Here is a 21,840-nt window from a genome sequence, read left to right as displayed (position 1 = left end):
TTCAGTACAGCTGCAACACTGGCATCTACCTGGCTATGTGGAAAATTTCCCAGGTATGTCCCTAAGCAAAAAGCAGGACAAATCCAATCCAGCCATTTACCGCCCCTTCAGTGTACTCTCGATCATCAGTAAACTAATGGAAGGGGTCATCAACTGTGCTATCAAGCAGCACTTGCTTAGCAACAACTTGCTCACTGACACTCAGTTGGGTTCTGCCAGGGCCACTCAGTTCCTGACCTCATTAAGGCCTTGGTTCAAACATGGACAAAAGAGCTGAACTCCCAAGGTGAGCCGAGAGTGACTGCCCTTGACGTCAAGGCCGCATTTGACTGAGTGTGGCATCAAGGAGCCCTAGCAAAACTGAAATCAGTGGGAATCGGGAGAAACTCTCTGCTGGTTGCAGTCATACATAACACAAAGGAAGATGGTTGTGGTTGTTGGAGGTCAGTCATCTCAGCTCCAGGACATCCCTGCAGGAGTTGCTCAGGATAGTGTCCTCAGCCCAACCATCTTCAGCTGCTTCGTCAATGACCTTCCTCCCAACGTAAGGTCAGAAGTGGGAATGTTCGTTGATGATTGCACAATATTCAACACCATTCACAACTGCTCAGAAACTGAAGCAGTCCATGGGCAGGTTGTCTTATGAGGAAAGGTTGGACAGGTTAGGCTTGTTAATACTGTGACATTGTTTAAATGGGCTATTTTTCGGTCACCATGTGGTGCGCTGCTTCACTTCTGGATCTTCTCCCTACTTAATAGAACAGAACTTTGAAATATTTGCCAATACAGGAATAGTGCAAACACCAACTAATGATATCCTAAAAGCTGTGCACCAGAGTAAGCAAGCTGTTTATTACCTGCAGCAACGGAGAGTTCTATAGTGAATTGAATCCAGAGCCAGCGATTTGGAGGCATTTCAAGCAGTTCACCCAACCCTCCTGCAAACTTTAAAAAGCAAATAATTCTTTTGGCTTAAAAAAAATAAATTAACAATTTGATTGTGTCTGTAGATTATCCTGTATCTGCGAATGTGTCTGGCGCACAGCGCAGGTGTGGTACCCATCTCTCAGAGTTTCGTTGACATGCAGGACCAAGCTCCAGCCATTGGTCGTTATGTCAGAAGTTTGGTTCCTGACACACTCGTTTCACCATCATCCTCAAAGAATGGAGAAATTAATCCAGTGCAAATGTATATTGATCTTCTCGAGCGGTTACTAACAGCCATAAGAGGTAAGATCATTCAAAGTTCAAATGGAACATAACTATCAAATTATAAACTTCATGCTGATTTTTGAAGCGTAGACCAGCATATGGGAGGTCACTGGCTTGGGAATTAGCATTGTTTGCTCTTTTTGTTGTTGTGCACAGCCTGTTCACTTCAAGGCATTGTTTAAATTATTTTGCACAACCATTCACATGCGGGACAAACGGGGCAACTTATGATTGGCACGCATGATACCTTCCTGGTTGCCTTGCATCTGTGCATGTTCATACCTTAGAGGGAACATTGGCCATTAGCATCTACCAGAATCCCATTTGTCATTGACATGTGTCATCCTTACTGTTGGCAATGGGTACAGCTTGTTATGTGTCCTCATATACAAACTAAACAAAGTGCATGTTTTAATTCATGTTGACTAACTGAAGTATACCATGTGTTGCCAAGTGATTATTTCTGTCTTAGGCAGCAGGCTGAATGTATTTTTATTAAACCACCAGATGATTTAACAAAGAACAGGTAAATAAATGGTTGTGCATCATCTTGTTGTAGTCACAAATACAGGCAATGGCCATGAAACTAGCTAGGAACCCTTATAGATTAAAGGTTTCAGTACAAGAATTGAGGGATATGGAGACAGGGCAGAAGGAGGTAATTAGAGTCAGAGGAGACGTTTTGGGGAGTATAAACACCAGCATAGACCACTTGGGCTGGATGATCTGTTCCTGTGCTTAAGGTTCTATACAATATATTGTGTATGGATTGTAACAGCAGAATCTTATTAACATTCCTACTGAAGCATTGGTGGCTTCACTCCACAGCTTATTACGTGGCCTTGTTCAGACGTGTACAATTCATGATTGGAAAATGAAAATTGAGAATGCATTCCAAAATTTCACTTCATAACATGTAACAGGGATAGATAATTTGATGAAAATTCCAAGACCACTTCAGGTAACCAGGTGTTGAGTTTGTACCACATAATTGATTATTGGTGCATTAATATCAGGTCCCCCATTGTGTAGCTTTTATAGATGGAATGAGTGATCCAGGAGATTGAGGTGCCTGCTGGTGGAAGCAGGCAGTAGATTGAGAAACTAGTAACCTGTTGGAGTTGTAGGAGTTGGGTTTGTAGACATGAGATGCTATACATTTTGATTAATTTCCTGATTACTATGTGGGGGATCTTAACTGGTTTCAGGGCCAAGTTCAAGTGTTTTGGAAGGTGCATGTGCCTCATGGATGAACTTCCTGATTTCCTGATCAGCAACTTGGGTGAAATGTGTTTTTGAGCCATAAATAAAATGCTCAGGATTAACAAGTTTGGGATTTATCAAAACAACAGAATTTTTTTGAAGTAAACAGTTAGAAGTGACTTCATAAAACATAAAGCTGAAAGGATGTGACTTGTATCATTGGCTACATCCTCAATGCTTTGACTCCAGTGGAAAGCCTTGTTTAGCTCTTTCTACACAATACGAATGATTGAAGTTGGATGCTCCCCATTGCTGTGCATTAGTACAGAGATGATTTGTCCCTCACATTAAACAAGGAAAGTTATGTCTCACCACCAGTGCAGTTTGTCAATATACTTCTGGATTTTATAGAATTTAGTTTCGGAATTCATTTTCTTGAAGGTGAGTCGGTATTGGGGTTAACCTTGAAATTCCTAAAGCTCAAAGTGCAAACTTTTATTACAAAATATGTCTACAGTTAATTTTGATCTTGATCATTGTTTTGAAGCATAGACAGAATTGTGCCATTTTTGTGTTCAAAGCTACACATTCACCTGAGTTTGTAAACTGGAAGACAATGCCATAGAAATCCTTAACACGTTATGTTGATTGTAACTAAGGCAAACTATAGTTTTGATTTCTGACAAAAGGCGCTGGTTGGGTGACTGCACAATAATGTTTTCATGTTACAAATAGCAGAACTAATCCAGCAATAATGGGCTAGGAAGTGATGACTTTTGTTTGGGATTAATTTTGGTAACTGTGAGATGAACTATTATGCCTGGTGATCAAGCATTCCTTAATTACTTTTCCTGTTTTGATTCTGTTCCTCCTCCTTTCTGTATTCCTCTCTGGAAATGTTAGGGTTGCCTGTGATGTACTGTCTATTGGAAGTAGTCTCGGTCTATCCACAGAAATTGGCTGCTCAGTTCGCCGACAAAATAGATTGGATTAAGGTATGCTCATAATCTGCTTAAATAGTAAATTTGTTTGTGGAGGAAAATAGAATGGAAATACTGAATACTACTTTTCAAGCATTATAACTATCGAGCTTATATATTTTCGACATTTTTATGAACAAAAATACATTGAGCCAGCTTGGCTCAGTTGGTAGCACTCTTGCTTCTGATTTAAGATTTCAAGCTTGTTCCAGGATTTGAGTGCATAGCCTGAGCTGATGCTCTATTTTTGGACCAAACAATTGTTGCACTGTTGCAGATTGCCACCTTTTGGCTGAGACATTAAATTGAGGACCAACTGCCCCAATTCAGGTAGATGTCAAAGGCACCATGCAACTGTTAAAGGAAAACCATTGAGTTCTGGCCAGTATTTCTCCCTTAGCTAATCAAAAGCAGATTAGTTGGTCAGTCATGTCATGGCTGTTTGAGGGATGTTGCTGCTCAAAAATTGGTTCCTGCATTTCCCCACATAGAAATGATTCACAATTGGAGGCGTTTCCAGAAGATGGTTAAAAAAATGCACACAAAAAAGTTAGTCTGCTCTGTTCATTTGGCAAATACAAAATTTAACCTACTGTTAATCTAGAAACACTTGAGCGTCAAATATCACTGAATTTGGGAGGAAACAAAATTTGATTATTTTCCCCAGTGGCAACTTTAATCTAGAAATTAAGTTGATTATATTTTGCCAGAGTTGTTTCCTGACTATCTGGAGCATTGAATTGATTTTGGACTTTTAAAAAATTGTCTTTAAAGTTTGCCTTCTGGAAAAAAATTCTAGAATAAACTTTTCTTGAAACAAGAAATATGATCGCTAATTGTTTCTCCTATCTTCCCCCCAACTTTCAAAAGGGCCTTATGAGCACAAATAAAGATGAGATCCGTGAGCTGGCAGCAGAGCTTTATGCAGTGGTGCTGTCTACTATGTCTGGGAATGACCTGCACTTGGCTGTTCAGAATCTCATTAAGAGCACTAAAGACAGTGTAAGTACTTATTTTAATTAGTTACGTGTCATTACTGTTGCTGAATGTTGCCAGTTAACCTAGTACTACTATATTTACTTTCCTTCTTCAAAGAGTCCATGTCCAAATCCAGCAAAACCTGGACAATATCCAGGTTTGGGCTGACAAGTGGCAAGTAACATTCGCGCTGTACAAGTGCCAGACAATGATCATCTCCAATAAAAAATCTAACCATCGCCCCTTGACATTCAATGGCACTACCATCACTGAATCCCCCACTATCAACAGCCTAGAGGTTTACCATTGACCAGAAACTGAACTTGATTAGCCATACGAACACTGTGGCGACAAGAGCAGGTCAGAGGCTAGGAATCCTGCGGCAAGTAACTCACCTCCGGACTCCGTAAAACCTGCCCACCATCTACAACGCAGAAGTCAAGAGTGTGATGGAATACTTTCCACTTGCCTGGATGAGTGACCATAAGACATAGGAGCAGAAATTAGGCCATTCGGCCCATCGAGTCTGCTCCGCCATTCAGTCATGGCTGATAAGTTTCTCAACCCCATTCTCCCGCCTTCTCCCCGTAACCTTTGATCTCCTTACCAATATAAGACAATATTGAGACTGCAACTCCAATGACACTCAAGCTTGATGCCATCCAGGACAAAGCAGCTCACTTGATTGGCACTCCTTCCACCGCCGATGCACAGTAGCAACAATGTGTACCATCTACAGGATGCACTGAACGAACTCACCAAGACTCCTTTGACAACACCTTCCAAACCTGCAACTTTTACCACCTAGAAGGACAAGGACAGCAGACACATGGGAACACCACCCTCTAGAAGTTCCCCTCCAAGCCACTCACCATCTTGACTTGGAAATCTATCGTTGTTCTTTCACTGTCATTGGGTCAAAATCCTGAAACTCCCTACCTAACAGCACTGTGGGTGTACTTACACCATATGGACTGCAGCGGTTGAAGAAGGCAGTTCATCACCACTTTCTCAAGGGCATTTAGGGATGGGCAATAACTGCTGGCCTAGCTTGCGATGTCTACATCCCATGAATGAATTGAAAAAATGTTTCCTCAGGCTACACTCCCCACCTAAGAGGAACAGTAGACGAATCCAAGTGGATTATAAAACAAAAACAGAATTACCTGGAAAAACTCAGCAGGTCTGGCAGCATCGGTGGAGAAGAAAAGAGTTGATGTTTCGAGTCCTCATGACCCTTCAACAGAACTGATTTTTCTTTACAATGAGAGGGGTGAAATATAAGCTGGTTTAAGGTGTTGGGGGGTGGGGGGGTGGGTGGAGAGAGAGAGAGAGAAGTGGAGGGGGGTGGTGTGGTTGTAGGGACAAGCAAGCAGTGATAGGAGCAGATCATCAAAAGATGTCACAGACAAAGGAACAAAAGAACACAGAGGTGTTGAAGTTGGTGATATTATCTAAACGAATGTGCTAATTAAGAATGGATGGTAGGGCACTCAAGGTATAGCTCTAGTGGGGGTGGGGGGGCATAAAAGATTTAAAAATAATGGAAATAGTTGGGAAAAGAAAAATCTATATAAATTATTGGAAAAAAAAAAGAAGGGGGAAGAAACAGAAACGGGGTGGGGATGGAGGAGGGAGCTCAAGACCTAAAGTTGTTGAATACAGTATTCAGTCCGGAAGGCTGTAAAGTGCCTAGTCGGAAGATGAGGTGCTGTTCCTCCAGTTTGCGTTGGGCTTCACTGGAACAATGCAGCAGGCCAAGGACAGACATGTGGGCAAGGGAGCAGGGTGGAGTGTTAAAATGGGAAGCGACAGGGAGGTTTGGGTCATTCTTGCAGACAGACCGCAGGTGTTCTGCAAAGTGGTCACCCAGTTTACGTTTGGTCTCTCCAATGTAGAGGAGACCGCATTGGGAGCAACGAATGCAGTAGACTAAGTTGGAGGAAATGCAAGTGAAATGCTGCTTCGCTTGAAAGGAGTGTTTGGGCCCTTGGACGGTGAGGAGAGAGGAAGTGAAGGGGCAGGTGTTACATCTTTTGCGTGGGCATGGGGAGGTGCCATAGGTGGGGGTTGAGGAGTAGGGGGTGATGGAGGAGTGGACCAGGGTGTCCTGGAGGGAACGATCCCTACGGAATGCCGCCGGGGTGGGGGGGTGAAGGGCAGATGTATTTGGTGGTGGCATCATGCTGGAGTTGGCAGAAATGGCGGAGGATGATCCTTTGAATGCGAAGGCTGGTGGGGTAATAAGTGAGGACAAGGGGGACCCTATCATGTTTCTGGGAGGGAGGAGAAGGCATGAGGGCGGATGCGCAGGAGATGGGCCGGACACGGTTGAGGGCCCTGTCAACGACCGTGGGTGGAAAACCTCGGTTAAGGAAGAAGGAGGACATGTCAGAGGGACTGTTTTTGAAGGTAGCATCATGGGAACGGAGGCGAAGGAACTGAGAGAATCGGATGGAGTCCTTACAGGAAGCGGGGTGTGAGGAGCTGTAGTCGAGGTAGCTGTGGGAGTCGGTAGGCTTGTAATGGATATTGGTTCAAAAGATGTCACAAAGGAACAAAAGAACACACGTGTTGAAGTTGGTGATATTATCTAAATGAATGTGCTAATTAAGAATGGATGGTAGGGCACTCAAGGTATAGCTCTAGTGGGGGTGGGGGGGCATAAAAGATTTAAAAATAATGGAAATAGGTGGGAAAAGAAAAATCTATATAAATTATTGGAAAAAACAAAAGGAAGGAGGAAGAAACAGAAAGGGGGTGGAGATGGAGGAGGGAGCTTCATCTTCCGACTAGGCACTTTACAGCCTTCCGGACTGAATATTGAATTCAACGACTTTAGGTCTTGAGCTCCCTCCTCCATCCCCACCCCGTTTCTGTTTCTTCCCCCTTCTTTTTTTCCAATAATTTATATGGATTTTTCTTTTCCCACCTATTTCCATTATTTTTAAATCTTGTATGCCCCCCCACCCCCACTAGAGCTATAGCTTGAGTGCCCTACCATCCATTCTTAATTAGCACATTCGTTTAGATAATATCACCAACTTCAACACCTCTGTGTTCTTTTGTTCCTTTGTCTGTGACATCTTTTGATGATCTGCTCCTATCACTGCTTGCTTGTCCCTACAACCACACCCCCCTTCCGCTTCTCCCTCCACACACACCCCCCCGCCCCCCACCTTAGACCAGCTTATATTTCGCCCCTCTCATTGTAAAGAAAAATCAGTTCTGTTGAAGGGTCATGAGGACTCGAAACGTCAACTCTTTTCTTCTCCGCCGATGCTGCCAGACCTGCTGAGTTTTTCCAGGTAATTCTGTTTTTGTTTTGGGCTTCCAGCATCTGCGGTTTTTTTGTTTTTATCCAAGTGTATTATACCCTTGTTGTCTCCTGGAGACCAATTACAGAACTATCTTGACAGTGACCTTAAGTCACTTCATTTTTTCAGTTCATGAAATAATGCATTTCCTTATAGTAATCCTTTGGGATGTTTATGTTGTTGACAAGTCCAGCATTTATTGCACATACCCAGTTGAGAGGGTGGCAATGGTGGGGCTACCTTGAACCATTGCAGTCCATGTGGCAAAGGAGCTCCATCTGTTAGGTAGGGAGGCCAAGGAGTCCCATGATTTTGGCCCAGTGACCGTGAAGGAAAAGCTGAAAATAACCATATCGGTATGTCATGTGACTTGGAGGTGGTAGTGTTCCCATGCACCTGCTGTCCTAGCTTCTAGGTGACGGAGGTCACAGGTTTGGGGGTACTACCCATAGAAGTCTTTGCGTGTTGCTGTACTGCATCATTGCAACCATGCTCTGTTGGTGTGAGTGGCTATTTAAGCGAATTGATGGGGTGCTAAATCAAGTAGCCTCCTTTATCCTGGATGGTGTTGAGCTCAAGTCTTGTAGCTGCACCTATCCTTAGAAGTTTTCCATTGTGCTTTTAACTTGTACTTTAGAGATGGTGGAGATGTATCGCACATTCCAGGTTGACCCACTCACTGCAGAATCCCCAGTCTCTGGCCTGCTCCAGTTGCTCGACATTTGTGTGATTGTTCCAGTTATCTCTCTGGTGAATGGTAACCTCAGAATGATGGACTCAGTAAATCATTGAATTCACGGGAGAGATAGTTAAGCTTTCTGTTGATAGAACTGCTCATAGCCTGAAACTTTTGTGACCCAAATGTTACTTATCACCTATCAGCCGAAGCCTGGATGTTGTCCAAGACTTGCTGAGTATGGGCATAGATTGCTTCATTACCTGAGGAGCTGCCAGTGGAATTCAGGCCTTATGTCCATACTTGGTCCAAGGTTCTAATAAGGCCTGGAACTGTGGTCCTGCTGAACCCAAACTGAGCATCACTGAGTAGGTTACTGGTGAGTAAGTGCCACTTGATAGTATTGTTAATAACTTCTTCCATCACTTTGCTGATAGCTGGGAGTAGGTTGACGGGGTGGTAGTTGGCTTGATTGGATTTGTCCTGCCTTTTGGGGAAATACCTTGGATATTTTCCACCTTGTTGGGCAGATGCCAGTGCTATAACTTAACGGAATATCTTTGCAAGGGGTGTGGCTAGTTACTCACTTTTTGTTGGACCCTGTAGTCTTTACTGTGTCCAAGTGCTGTTGAAATTATCATTCCTTGATGTTTCATGTGATTGAGCCTAACAGAATAATAAGTGAAATAAAGTAACAAACCCTTCACATCCTATTCTCTGTAGAGCCCTGAATCACAGCACGGAGCGTTGTTGGCTTTAGGATATATGATAGGACGGTACCTGGCCAGAAAGAAGAGAACAAATTTAGATATCCAAGATATGGAACAGTCGGATGCTGAAGAACCACTAGAAGGCCAGCTAATCCAGTCTACCACAGAAACAATTAGTAATTAACTTGAAATATAACTTTGCATTGTGTTTTCATATTTTTTTCATGAGTGCACCTGATCCCAACTATTAAACAGTTTTTCTATTCGTGAATTCTACTACCTCCAAATGTTTTTTATTAACTCCATCAGGTGCCATTTAAGCTATATTTTTTTTGTTTATATATTTTAAAGATTGAGGTTTGGGTTTCCACCAGATATTTGAGAAGTTCTTAAGAATGGCGTTGCTTAGCAGTGTATGTGGGCATTTAAACAGAATAGTTCCGGTGGGTGCCATTTGAAGCCTTGCCCGGAAGGCACGATGCAAAATGAACCTTCTAGACCAGTAAAATCTGAGGACGATCCACCATGAGGGATATAAATAATAGGAGCCTCCTCTTCTTACTTCCTCCACTTTTTTTAATACATTTACTCCTGTGGCGGTGGCTGTGAGACCATAGCATGCCGACCAGACCTCTGCAATTGCTCTCAACATTGGTGAGAGATCTGTCTCATTTTGCAGACCTGCACACTGTATTGACCCACATGTGTAACCTCCTGGCCTTTACCTCCCCAGCCACACTGGGCATCTCTGTAGATCCAACTTTGAGCTAAACAGCAAACATTGAACTGTTCGAAGTATGAATTTGTGCTGCAGATCAGTATGCAAAGAACCCTATTGATAAGGTTTTTTTTTTGCAGGTTTTTGCAAATTGTCCTCCAGGCTGGGTAGAAAGTAGCTGCAGTGAGTGCAGCTGCTTAAAGGACACATGCAATTCCTCTATGTAACATGTGCTACTGAGGTTCCCGATAAAGGGGACCCAACATTACAATTTGCGATAAATGCAGTCTTTTTCTAAATAGTGACATACAGATTATTTATATTTATATTAAATTATATTTGTAGTCTGATAGATTTACTCTTTCCTTTTAAGTATGGTATATATTTTCTAAAATGTGTTTTTATGTACATATGTATGTTTTATGTGTGTGCGTACACTGTTTTAAACAAAAATATTTCAGCTTCATTTTTAGATGATGCATCCCCATCTCTGGCTATGGCTGCTTGTGTAGCAGTTGGTGAAATTGGGAGGAACGGTGCTTTACCCATCGTAAATGAAGGCTCTGGGTTCTCAAAACTGCACTTGGTGGAGAGCTTCCTAGCTAAAATCCGCTCAGGCAAGGAGAGTAACAAGGTGAGGGTCAATCTTTATATCAAAAGTCTTCATATTGGCAATGTTTTTTATTTGGAGCAGGATTACTTGAGCATTACTCCTACCAATAGCACAGTCATCGATCATTAAATGTATCTTCCCCAGTAGTAATTTTGTTAATTTCTGTGCATGAGGAATTTAAAGCAGAGGAGTCTTGATATGCTGAATTTTAAAAATACAAAATATGCCCCTAGTTTGAACACAACCACCCTTGCAGAATGCTACTTTCAAAATATCATTGCTCACTAATTAACTTCTGAAGGTGCAGCTCCTCTCATTGGTAGGAATAGACGGTGAACCAAGTACACTTTTAAGCAAGTTTTCGTAATCTTGTTTTACTGAGGCACTAGGGCTTTGAAATTGCATAATATGATTTCAGCATATTAGTATCTAAATGTGTTCTTTTTAAATTCCAATGTCTGCTGTATTAAACAAAGTGTTACCCATTTGGTTAATGTCTCTTTAGATAGGAATTCATACAAACATGTTAAGTGTTTGTATGCCATTATGCAGTCACACACTTTAAAGAACTAGGTTTTTAATGAGAAATTTGCATATTTTGGATTCAGTGTTTATAAATTAACTTGATAAATCACAACCCAAATTATCACATAAATGTAAAACAATATATTCTAATCTAGTTACTTTACCAAGTAATGATAATTAAAATTTTGCAGCTGACTGTGCTACCTTATGGAATCCATAGAATAGTACAGAACAAAAGGAGGCCATTCAGCCCTTCAAGTTCACATGAGAGGCTGTTACTTTAACTCAAAACTGGTGCATAAGGGAGATGTTCAAGCCATGCAGAAAATAGACATGAGGCTGATTCCAAGCGTCAAAAGTCTGAGTTGTGAGGAAATAGTGAAAAAACTTGGGCCTTTTAACTGCCTTCTTAATCTTCAGGACCATCTCCTGCACTGGTGTAGATGTGCTTTGTGATCAATAGATGGGAAATGGAAAATATCACCCCCAACTGTTAACCCTTGCATTAATCAAAACTAGTTATTAATTAAGACCGCCATGCAATTATTGAATGCAATACTTTTCTATTTCTATAGATGAAGGAGCGAGCAGTGCAGACACTGGGTTATTTGCCTGTTGGAGATGGTGATTTTCCTCATCAAAAGAAACTCCTGCAAGGATTGATGAACTCAGTTGAGGTAAACATTGTACCAAACATAGATTGAAAAGCAATATTCAGCACTCAAAACTGTACCATGGCAATACGATTGTGATTTTGTGTTTTTAATCATCGTCAAGATACAAGTGGCAGTATCAAGACCAGCATGTGTTGTCCAGCCCTAGTGGCTCTTGGGATGGTGATGGTGAGCCTTCTCTTGAAACACTGCAGTCCATATGGTGAAGGTTCTCTCTCATTGCTGTTAGGTAGGGAATAGAGATTAAAAATAAATTCTTAGGATATGGGCATCAAAATCAAGACCAGCATTTATTGCTTATCCCTAGGTGCGCTGAGAAGGAGATAGTAAGGAAGGATGTGGTGACCTTGAACTGATGCAGCCCTTGTGGTTAAGGTAGCCCTGTAGCATACTAGGTTTTGACCCGGTGACAATAAAGAAATGGTAGTACATGCCGAAGTCGGAATTGTACGTGACTCGGAGGTAGTGATGTTCTCGTAGGGCTGTTGTCCTTGTCCTTTTCGGTGGTGGAGGTTGTGTGCTTGTTTGGTGCTCTCAAAGAAGAAGCCTTGGTGAGCTGCTGCTGAGCATCCTGTATGTTGCCACCTTCATTTTAAAAGCAAAATATTTTGAATGTCGATATGTTAAAATGTCATGATGTGCATAATAATTGCAAGAAGTGCTGATCAAAAAGGAGGTACATGTCAAGAGCACAGAAAATTCAATTACGTTCCCTGTAGCACAATTTGATTTCATAGTGGTAAAGTTTAATCCATTTGGCCAGTGGGGGAAAATTAGGTTCTTTCTGATTTTTCCTTCAGATCTCCAGTTTAATCTTTCAGTATACCTGTTGAGAGCTCAATGAGATCACAACCCTATTGCTAACATGACCAGAACGTAACCACCACTCTTAAAAGAATCAGTAAAGGAAAAAAAAAACAGTATAAAGTACGAGAGTACTTGTGTGCTTATTCTTGTAAGTGGTTTAAATTTAAGCCAGACATTGGACTATTCTCTCCATATTCCTCTTGACACATTTCATACCAAGAGTGAGTTAGCAAGCCAACAATAAGAGAAAAATATAGCTCCAGCAGCTAGTTCATCATCTCACATAACTATTCTCTCACTCTGAATCAATATACACCTGCCTGCCAGGTGCCCAGGCACAGTCTGCATCATGTTAGCCTCGGCTCAGTGGAAGCATTCTTGCTTCTGTCAGAAGATCATAGGTTTACGCAACACCAACTGCAGAGACTTGACCACAGCATCTAGACTGACTCTCCAGTGCAGCACTGAAGGAATGCTACACTGTTGGAGGTGCTGTCTTTCAGATGAGGCATTAAGTATGATTATATCAAGAAACAGCTGTACGCAGTGCATACTGCAAAGGCAATGGGACCTGACAACATTCTGGCAATAGTACAGAAGACCTGTGCTCCAGAACTAGTTGTGCACCTCCTCAAGCTGTTCCAGTACAGCTACAATACTGGTATTTACCTGGCAATTTGGAAAATTGCCCAGATATGTCCTGTCCACAAAAGCAGGATAAATCTAACCTGACCATTACTGCCCCATCAGTATACTGTCGATCTTCAGCACTATCAAGTGGCACTTACTCAGCAATAATCTCTTCACGGACACTCAGTTTGGATTCTGCCAAGGTCACAGAGACCCTGACCTCATCCAAACATGGACAAAAAAGCTGAACTCAAGACGTGAGGTGAGAGTGCCTGCCCTTGACACCAAGGCAGCATTTGACTTGAGTGTGGCATCAAGGAGCCCTGGCAAAACTAAAGTCAGTGGGAATGGAGGGAAAACTCTCCACTGGTTGGAGACATACCTAGCCCAAAGGAAGTTAGTTGTGATTGATGGTAGTCAGTCATCTTAGTCCCGGGACATCGCTGCAGGAGTTCCTCAGGATAGTGTCCAAGGTCCAACCATCTTCAATTGCTCCATCATTGACCTTCCCTCCATCATAAGGTCAGAAGTGGGGACGTTCACTGATTATTGCACAATGCTCAGCACCATTCGTGGCACCTCAGATACTGAAGTAGTCTGTGTCCATATGCAGCAGGACCTGGACAACATTCAGGCCTGGGCTGATAAGTGGCAAGTAACATTCATGCCACACAAGTGCCATGCAATGACCATCTCCAACAAGAGAGAACTTAACCATCTCCCCTTGACATTCAATGGTATTACCATTACTGAATACCTCACCATCAACTACCTGGGGATTACCATTGACCATAAACTGAACTGAACCAGCCATATAAATACAGCGGCTACAAGAGCAGTTCAGAGGTTGGGAATTTTGCAAAGACTAATCCACCACCTGACTCCCTAAAGCCTGTCCATCATCAACAAGGCACAAGTCAGTAGTGTAATGGAATGCTAACCACTTGCCTAACTGAGTGCAGCTCCAACAACACTCAAGTAGCTCAACACCATCCAGGACAAAGCAGTCCACTTGATTGGCACCACATCCACCACCTTCAAAATTCACTCTCTTCACCACCAACGCACAGTGGCAGCAGTATGTACCATTTACAAGATGCGCTGCAGGAACTCACCAAGTTACCTTTAACAGTACCTTCCAAACCTGTAAATTTTATCACCTAGAACAGGATTGGGGAACCTTATTCTTATCATGGGCCATTCACTATACAGACAAAACCAGCTGCAGACCACACATGCGAAAATCAATTTAATTTAGTGTTTTTAGAGAGAACAGCCGACCCACTGTTTTAATGCAATGGCTGAATTTGAATACTATATTGTTAAATATTATTATAGTAATTTAGCTGACACTTTTATCCAAAGCAAATCCGTATCATGATAAATGCTGTTTTGGAGGTGCTATTGTCATAAGTCGATATTTTTAGAAATCTTGCTGCGGGCTGGATGAAATTGAGCAACGGGCCTGAATTGGCACATTGGCCATAGATTCCCACCTCTGACCTAGCAAGTGCATGGGAACAGTACCACCTGCAAGTTCCCCTCCAAGTCACGCACCATCCTGACTTGGAACTATATCGCCATGCCTTCACTGTTGCTGGGTCAAAATCCTGGAACTCCCTTCCTAACAACACTGTGGGTGTTCCTACTGCACAAGGACTGCAGTGGTTCAAGAAGGCGGCTCACCACCACCACTTCAAGGGCAATTAGGGATGGGCAATAAATGCTGGCCTAGCCAGCAACACACACATCCCATGAATGAATAAAGAAAAATTGTGGTCCCATCTGCCCACGCAGGTGGCTATAAAAGATCCCATAGCCACTATTTCAAAGCCAAGCAGAGGAGTTCTGCCACAGTGGCCTGGCCAGTATTTCCCTCAACTAAAACAAATTATCTGGCCAATATCACATCGCTGATTGTGGGAGCTAGCTCAGTCTGCTACGCTTCCTACACAACAACAGTGACGATACATTAAAAAATTCTCTTTCCGAAAAAGGCACAATAAAAGTTCAAATCTGTCTGTCTTGGTCTCTCAGTTCTTGCTGAAAATTGCTCTTTGAGCTGCCAAAGGAACACTGTAGGTGAGCTCAAACTTGCCTTTAGTGCTTACCCACTCTACATCTGGGTACCAGTGTGGAGGATGCCATCTGTCACAACTGTATGGGGAAGTTGTTCCCTATTGACCAGTTATCTTTTCCCATTAGGGAGCTTCAAAAAAATAATAATGCTGGCAGTCTCAAACTTCATGGATTTCCAATTATCCTTGGAAATCAAAATTACAAGTAATGGATCTAAATTTATTTCCTTTCCCCAGTCAAAACAAATAGAGCTGCAGTTCACAGTTGGAGAAGCAATCACCAGTGCTGCAATAGGGACAAGTTCGCTGGCAGCTCGCGACCTGTGGATGGTTTCTGAGGAGGAGTATACCCCTCCGGTTGGTAAGTTGTAGATGGTATGTGTGTTTTAACCTGTTAACACAAGCAAGCTCAAAATGTAATCTCTTTGTAGCGAATTCCTGGCATTTTGAGGGAGCAATAACGAACCTTACTGGTGACGATGGAGGTCTCACACAAGATGATTTTGTAAGAGAGGGATTTGAAACGAGCTGCTTTGTATAATTTGAAGTGTGCTGTAGATTTTGATCAGCTTGCCCAGGAGAAATACAAACACTATATCTGATTTAAGCGTAGGATTAGGTGGGTGTGCATTTATATGAAATCTTTGTCAGTGAGTGATGAGTACAATTCACGACTAATTCTGTAGGAGTGCCCAATTTGGAAAGGACTGAGTGGTTAACATTTTGTAGTTAATTGCCGAAAGCTTTACAGATGCCACTGGCCAGCACAATACCCACATTCAATTGGCATAATTTTATTTCAAGTTGTGAAGCAGTTTGATGGGCAGTGGGATTTGTCACTTTGCACTGTACTTCATGCTTCACAACACAGCATACAGAAACATTTTATTCTGTTTCCAGTTTGAAACATATTTTTCAAAAACAAATTGCTTTTGCCATTCTGAGGCTAAATGGAGAAGTTATGAACATACAAAATAGGAACAAAAGTAAACCATTCAGCCCCTCTAGCCTGCTCTGCCATTCAATAAGATCATGGCTGATCTGTTTGTGTTTCAAGCTCCACATTCCCATCTACCCCGAATAACCTTTAATTCCCTTGCCTAATAAGAATCTTTCTACCCCTGCCTTAAAAATATTCAGTGACCCCGCTTCCACTGCCATCTGAGGCAGAGTGTTTCAAAGGCACACAACCCTCTGAGAGAAAACATTTCTCTTCATCTCTGTCCTAACAGGACTATCCCTTATTTTAATACAGTGCCCCCCTTGTTCTGGATTCACCCGCAAGAGGAAACATTCTTTCCACGTCCACCTTGTCAAGACCATTCAGGATCTTGTATACTTCAATCAAATCACCCCCCCTCCCACCCCCACTCTCCTGAACTCCCGTTCAAGCCCAGCCTGTCCAACCTATCCTCATACGACAACCTGCTCAGTCCAGGTATCAATCTAGTAAACCTGCTCTGAACTGCCTCCAACGCATTTACATCCTTCCTTAAATAAGACCAAAACTGCACACAGTCTTCGAGATGTGGTCTCACCAGTGCCCTGTATAACTGAAGCATAACATCCTTTTATGTTCAATTCCTCTCGTAATAAAGGGTAGCATTCCATTAGCCTTCTTAATTGCATGCTGTACCTGCATACTAACTTTTTGTGACCCAAGTACAAGAACGCCTAGATCCCTCTGCATTCTGAATTCTGGTGTCATTCTCTGTTTAAGTAACACTCTGCTTTTTTATTCTTCCTGCCAAAGTGAATAACTTCACATTTTCCCACATTATGCTCCGTCTGCCAGATTTTTGCCTACTCATTTATTTATATATGTCTGCAAACTCCTTATGTTTTCTTCACAACATACTTTCCTACCTATCTATGTTTTTTCTGCAAATTTAGCTACCATGCCTTCACTCCCTTCATCTAAGTCATTAAGTTAAATTGTAAAAAGTTGAGGCCCCAGCACAGACCCCTGCGGGACCCTACTAGTCACATCCTGCTAATCAGATGAAGACCCACTTATGCATGCCCTCTGTTTTCTGCCAGCCAGCCAACTCTCTACCTAGGCTAATATGTTACCCCCTGCACCATGAGCTTTTATTCTCCACAATAACCTTTGATGTAGCACCTTATCAGATGCCATCTGGAAATCCAAGTTCAATACATCTACAGGCTCCCCTTTATCCACGACACAAGTTACTCCTTCAAAGAATTCTAATACATTGATTAAACATGATTTCTCTTTCACAAAACCATGCTTACACTTCCCAATTACCTTGTGTTTTTGCAAGTGCCCAGCTATAACCGCTTTAATGATCAACTTAACACCTTCCCCACGACAGACGTTAAGCTAAGTGCCGTATAGTTTCCTGTTTTCTGCCTCCCTCCCTTCTTGAATAGTGAGGGGTTATATTTGCTACTTTCCAGTCTGGTGGAACCTGTCCAAAATCTAGGGAATTTTAGAAAATTACCACCAACGCAACTCCCTCAGCCACCTCTTTTAACTTGATGCTTTCCCTAAGGTCTTTAGTTAACCACGGATGGTGGGTCCTCCCATTAGAATTTTTCTTTATGGTAGGAATATACTTATTCTGAGTATTCTGTAAAATCCCCTTAAGTGTCAGCCACTACTTTTCTATTGATCTGTTCCCTAGCCTAGTATCCCAGTTAACTTCAGCTAGCTCAGCTTTCATGCCAACATAGTTGCCCTTATTTAATCATTTTGTGGTCACTACCTTTACCCTGAGGCCATTAATTAATCATGTCACGTTACACAATTCCAAGTCTATTATAACCTGCTCTCTGGTTGGTTCCAGAACGTGCTGCTCTAAGAAAATGTCTCAAAAGCATTCTATGAACTCCTTATCCAGTCTACGACTGCCAATCTGATTTTTCCAGCTTATATGTAGATTAAAGTCACCCATGATTATTGCTGTTTCTTTATCACAAGCACTCAATATTTATTCTTGTATACTTTGTTCCACATTGTGGTAACTGTTAGGGGGCCTGTAGACCACTCCCACTAGTGACTTCTTTCCCTACTGTTCCTCATCTCCACCTAAACCAATACTACATCCTGAGCTCCTGAACCAGGGTAACCTCGAACTATTGCACAAATGCTATTCTTGATTAATAGTGCTACCCCTTCAACTTCACCCAGCTTCCTATTCTTTTTGAAGGTCATATATCCCTCAGTATTCAGTATCCAATCCTTGCCTAGTGGTGAAACTGTTGGAAGAAGCGAAACTGCCAGTTTTATTTGAAGAGCTATCTGCTAACTCTTGTGTTCTGCTGTGAGGTTAATGTTAACCTTTTTTCCCAGTTGATCTCTTTGTCCAGTTCAACCAATCAGCGTAGATAACAAACTTCTTATTCTATAAGTAATAGTGGGAACCTAATGTCTGTGGGAGGAATGAAGGAGGTCAGCTGTGGGTGGGCCGATGGGGTAACAGAGCATAGTTGGAGCACTCAGACCAAGCCTGTACAAGAGTGGAGACCAGGTAGCAGAGATGAGTTGATTTTTTTTCTTTCTTTCCTCCCCCCCCTCATTAATCCTATTGCAATGTCACATTTGGCATTGACTCATAAGCAATGTTTTAATTGGTGCAATATCACACTGCCACAAGATTTCTAATATTGATAGGTACACAAGCTAAATTCTGAAGCAAGAAAGCACACTTGGATATTCAATGCACCAGTTGCTGGTTGGTCTTAGAACCAGTACTGCTGAATCTTTGGACCATGGTTGTTATGCAGAAAGTGTATTTGTGATGGCATAGACTGAAATGGTACTTGGAAAATGTCAGTGGGGAATGTAAGGTGGAACTTGAGTGTGTTTAGTTTGGTGTCATAATAAAACTGAGAACTTGTTACTGCTTTTTGCAATCACTGGCAACATTTGGCTGTATGTTAGTCACAGCTCAGTTGTGCATGCTTCCTGAAATAATAATAATAATAATAATGCAAGTGAGGCCTGCATCAGCTGTATTTGTTACAGCTCTCGAATTTTGACCATACATTAACATTTTGGGTGGAAACTATCATTACTCTCCTGAGTATCACAGAATCACAAATTGTTACAGCACAGAGGGAAGCCATTCAGCCATTCCCCAACCTTCTCCCCTTAAAGACGGATGTATTTATTTAGTTTGGATATGTCGCAATGGCTTACCTGCAAAATTCAATGCCCTTTTTGTTTTTTAAATCTCAGCTGTTAAAGTAAATGATGTTGTTCCATGGGTTCTGGATGAAATCCTAAAGAAATACATCATTAGTTCTAATCCCCATGTCCGCCAGGCTTCCTGTATCTGGCTTTTGTCGCTGGTGAAAAAACTGAGCCAGCATAAGGAGATCAAGGTAAGGACATTTCAGTTGTTTTGCAGTGATATTTTTAAAAGTTACCATAATTACCGAATACTCGTAGAGATTCATTATTGATTAATGTTGTGATATTTCAGTTTATTTTTTAACACAATAGTGGGATGCGGGCAGTCCTCTGAATTAAGATTAAGAAGATAGAAATGGTCAGAATTTGCTTTGTATTTACTTTTTAAAAAATAAGTTTTTCCAGAGTGTATTCATTAAAAGATATTTAACCAGTCTCACTAAGTAGAAATCCTATTTCCAGATGACAAAACCGGAAGGTTATCATTGATATTAATTTTTTAAATAGTAAAGAATTTCAAAGTGGTTCATTTTATTTAAGAATTCGGTTTGTAGCAGTGCTGCAGTTTATTTCAGATGATGGATTTTTCCTAAACCTAAAACAATTTGATGGGTTGTACGTGTGTAATAATATTTTCTTTACAGTCTCATCTAAAGGAAATTCAGAGTGCGTTCATTTCGATTTTATCCGAGAATGATGGTAAGTTTACTGTATGTTTAATCTTAACTGTACTGCAATCCTCTCACTGGTCAAAAAAATGTTGCATTTAGGGATGGGCAAAAGCATCAGTTATAAAATTTGAGCTACTTTTCACTCTGGCACATGATGGTATAGCATGAGTTATACTGAAGACATTCAATCTTCAAATGTCTGTTACTCATTAACTTTCTTTGCAGCATCACCTGCAAATCGTAAATGTACAGTAAAGTTCTCAAATTTAGCAATACAGGATATTGAAAACCATTTACTTATGGATAAAATTGGGCAAAATTTTTGAAGTAATATATAATTGTTAAGCTTTTTTTAATTAAATTAATTTTATTCACAAATGATTGCAACACTGAGTACATCAGTGATGAGGATAAAAAAGGTAACCTTTGAATGCTGTGCAGTTGCCGGCAGGATTTTGAGTGTATTTTCAGCACTAGAATGTATTTAGTCAGTGTACCAGGCATTACACAAAAAGATGGCAACTGTTAGGCAAGCAGATGGTAAATGCCAAGCTGCCCAAATCCCAGAGGGAAATTTGAAGCAGCTGCCACAATTATTTGCAATATGTATTTATTTCGAGATGCGTGCCTTAAATTCAGTAATAATAAAACCACCAAGTCTTAGATGGTTTTTACAAAACTAAATTAAACCTTTATTAAATTAAAAAAATGATTTTAAGCACCTACATAGGTTTACAAATTACTATGATAACTCCTAGCTCCTCTAGTTAACCTAACTCCCAGTTACACCTCTGTAAAAGCAACAGTAAGGCATACAGATTTTAAAAGACCCAGGCAAAGTAACACGATACCCTGGATAGTTGAATTCAATGTGAGTTTTTCTCAGCTTCGGTTCCTTATAGTCAGCGGCTTGAGGCTTGGATGATGGAGGCTTTTCACACTTGTTAGATCTTAAAATGCATTCCCTTGCCCACAACCTTCTCTCCCTTATACATATTTTTCCCTTTGAATGCAAATTCCAATTGTTTTGCTATGTCTTTGGACTTTACCTCTTTAATAATAAAAATCTATCATAATACCAATTTTACTAGTAACATTAGGGAAAAATAAACACACTGTTTCTTAACTTCTCCAGGCTACGTGAAACATTTTGAATTCAAGCTAATCTGGTTTATTTATAAATGCAAATGTGCTCTTTACACCTTACATTCTAAAACTTCAACTATGTTTACCCACTTAACATTTCAAACCTAGCTTACCTTCTGATACAGCAAAGCCTTCAGACCAGCTGCCTTAATTCAATTAAGACACACACGCACGCACACACACACACACCCATAGACACAGACCCCATTATTACTCTACAGTAAATTCCAATAATATTATGAAAATTATTATACCTTCCTGACACACCTAAACAATATCATCCATGAGGAGAGCTGGTAGCTCAGATTTTAGCACTAAGGAAGCTACTGCACTCTGTATTGGAATCCTTTGAGTAAACTAATTATTTAATAAATAGTTGTGTAGGTTGATGCTTTGTGCTGATTTATTTGTTTGCTTAACATTATAGAACTTAGCCAGGATGTGGCATCTAAAGGTCTTGGATTGGTGTATGAACTAGGCAGTGAACAGGATCAACAGGAGCTAGTTTCAATTCTTGTGGAAACACTAATGACAGGGAAACGGTAAGAATGTATCCTATCAGGAATTTTAAGAAGCTATATAATCTGGTAACTACACTTGATACCAAAGATTTAAACAGGGAAATGTTCTTTTTCATAGCCATCAGAATCTGCATTGATTTAAATGGTTCAGTTATTGAATTAACCGTATTAATTAGTTTTATCAAAGCAATATGTTTTGTCTAATGCTATTTTTTTCTTTCA

The 21,840-nt window shown here is 41.1% G+C and overlaps 1 protein-coding gene across 1 annotated transcript in view; it reads left to right on the top strand.

Moving 5' to 3' along the window:
- Positions 1–21,840, top strand: part of ecpas (Ecm29 proteasome adaptor and scaffold) — a 108,562-nt gene that overhangs the window by 49,187 nt on the left and 37,535 nt on the right. Inside the window, exons 18-27 of the mRNA XM_041185984.1 lie at positions 1,011–1,230; positions 3,319–3,410; positions 4,266–4,397; positions 9,090–9,252; positions 10,256–10,428; positions 11,508–11,609; positions 15,359–15,482; positions 19,326–19,471; positions 19,925–19,979; positions 21,525–21,639. Of these exons, the coding sequence (XP_041041918.1) occupies positions 1,011–1,230; positions 3,319–3,410; positions 4,266–4,397; positions 9,090–9,252; positions 10,256–10,428; positions 11,508–11,609; positions 15,359–15,482; positions 19,326–19,471; positions 19,925–19,979; positions 21,525–21,639 (1,322 nt within the window). The remainder of the gene's footprint in view (positions 1–1,010; positions 1,231–3,318; positions 3,411–4,265; positions 4,398–9,089; positions 9,253–10,255; positions 10,429–11,507; positions 11,610–15,358; positions 15,483–19,325; positions 19,472–19,924; positions 19,980–21,524; positions 21,640–21,840) is intronic.

This window comes from Carcharodon carcharias, chromosome 4 (genome assembly GCF_017639515.1).
Source record: "Carcharodon carcharias isolate sCarCar2 chromosome 4, sCarCar2.pri, whole genome shotgun sequence".
Taxonomy (NCBI): Eukaryota; Metazoa; Chordata; class Chondrichthyes; order Lamniformes; family Lamnidae; genus Carcharodon; species Carcharodon carcharias.
Note: the sequence above shows the minus strand (reverse complement) of the source record. Positions and strands in the feature narration are given on the sequence as shown.